Source organism: Perkinsus marinus (genome assembly GCF_000006405.1).
Source record: "Perkinsus marinus ATCC 50983 genomic scaffold scf_1104296976154, whole genome shotgun sequence".
Taxonomy (NCBI): domain Eukaryota; phylum Perkinsozoa; order Perkinsida; family Perkinsidae; genus Perkinsus; species Perkinsus marinus.
Window position 1 is genome coordinate 56258 of NW_003200491.1, and position 1766 is coordinate 58023.

Below are 1766 nucleotides of genomic sequence, written 5' to 3' on the forward strand. Positions count from 1 at the left end.
GACAGAAAGTGTAGGACAAGCAGCTGTGAGGTCATGCACGGAGGCTCTCGGAATATAGGATAGAGTTGCGATGCTCCGAGGAGCAGTTACTCAAACTTATATTGCCGGATCATCCGAGTGCACGTTGCTCAGCAGACTCAGAAGGAGAAAGCCTTGTATTCGACCAGAAGACGCGTCAAGCTTGACGAGGAAGCTCCAAATACATGAGAGAACGTTGGCTACCCGACATAAAGGCGGTTCCCGGTTATAAAGATCTCTCTGTGCGCTGATGGGACTGACTCATCATCGTCTGATCCGACTATCTATGAGTTGCCCAGTGTGATTGATATGAGATTTAGAGTCCTGTATGATGTAGTTTACCATCAACGGCGACGACCTGTGCGCCGATGGTTCAAGGTTACAGTGCGTGAGATGCGTGCCTCGGCTCGGGTTGACGTTGAACGCGATGATGAGCCCGGTGAGATCGAGACTTGATTTCTGGGCCTGTCAACATAGATCGATGTTATGAGTTTTGCTCTCTTTCACCTAGTATTATCGTTTTAAGTTTATAACCTTCAAGTTTATAGTATGGTAGATTTTGCACAGCCACAGGTATTACCAATGGCTTGTGCTGCACAAGCCATAAAACATCCGTACGCATGCACAAGTTGTGCATGCGTACGGATGTTTTAGCTAGAAGTTCTAGCTAGAACCCACATGTTTGGTTCTAGCCTAGAGACGAACATGTGGGTTCGGTGCAATATTTCTTTGCTAAAGGTCGAGAATCCGTAGCCATCCTGGCTCAAGTCCGAGTTGTGTTGTAATAACCCTCGATAATCCTATCGTCTCAAGCCATCACGCACACAATTTGTGTGGGCCGCACAATTCGAGCAACGTGCTGATGTCAGGCTGGCATTGTCAGTATTTCTCAAACGTTCAAGCCGTCCGTGCTTATCATCTCTCTCACATCCATATGAAGATATTTTTTATTCTGGCTCTCCTGCTCGTCCTGGGTGTTGTTAACGGTGATTCTCACGTGGATGATACCGAGAAGATCTTTCCCGGCATGATGATGAATAGGCGGGCCGATAATGGCGGTGACCAGAAATCCTACTTCGACCAGAAACAAGACTCGCCTAACAACCTTGGAGACCCATTTTCTTGTGCTGCGTGTAAAACCTGCAAGAAAATCAAGTATGTTCCGGCTTTCTGCTGGGCAGTATATATGGGGTGTGGCTCTAACTGCAAACAACATTGTTGCTGATTGCGGCAATTGTTGGGATGGTTACATTTGATGTTTTTGCCCGACCAACAATCCAGGTGTACATCTTCCATACATGTTCGGGCATAACTTTGTAACTTGACCTACTTTTATTTCCTCAGCTAGAATTTCAGTCGCGTCGGTCCAAGGATGTTATTTGATGTAAAAGCCAGTTTCGTGGTCAGCCTCAGGATGCCATCCCTGGTCACGGTTATCTTCAAGGTCGCACGGCACAGTGCTGCTGAGGATGCATCATGACTCGTGATTCACGAGATGACCCACATTGGTTTAGCATGTCGTCGAGTCTTTTTTGTATCAACTTTGTCCCTGGTGATACGTGCTGTATGCGCCATCGTTGATGGCTAGCGTATAGCTATCGATGCTTCGCAGATCGCTCTGTCGTGTCCCATCCATACCCTTCAGAAGTCTATTTGGTGGATAGAGTCGCTAAGTTCGCGGATAGATTATGTACATACAGGGTTAGAGACACTGGTTCAGTGATTGCGTTTACTGAAGTGAATCATAT

General features: G+C 46.8%; 1 protein-coding gene across 1 annotated transcript in view; it reads left to right on the forward strand.

The window, feature by feature from the left end:
• Window positions 1-952: 952 nt before the first annotated feature.
• Window positions 953-1766, forward strand: part of Pmar_PMAR009248 (hypothetical protein) — a gene marked incomplete at both ends in the record, with an annotated part of 2098 nt that continues 1284 nt past the window's right edge. Inside the window, one exon of the mRNA XM_002764786.1 lies at window positions 953-1173. Within this exon, the coding sequence (XP_002764832.1) occupies window positions 953-1173 (221 nt within the window). The remainder of the gene's footprint in view (window positions 1174-1766) is intronic.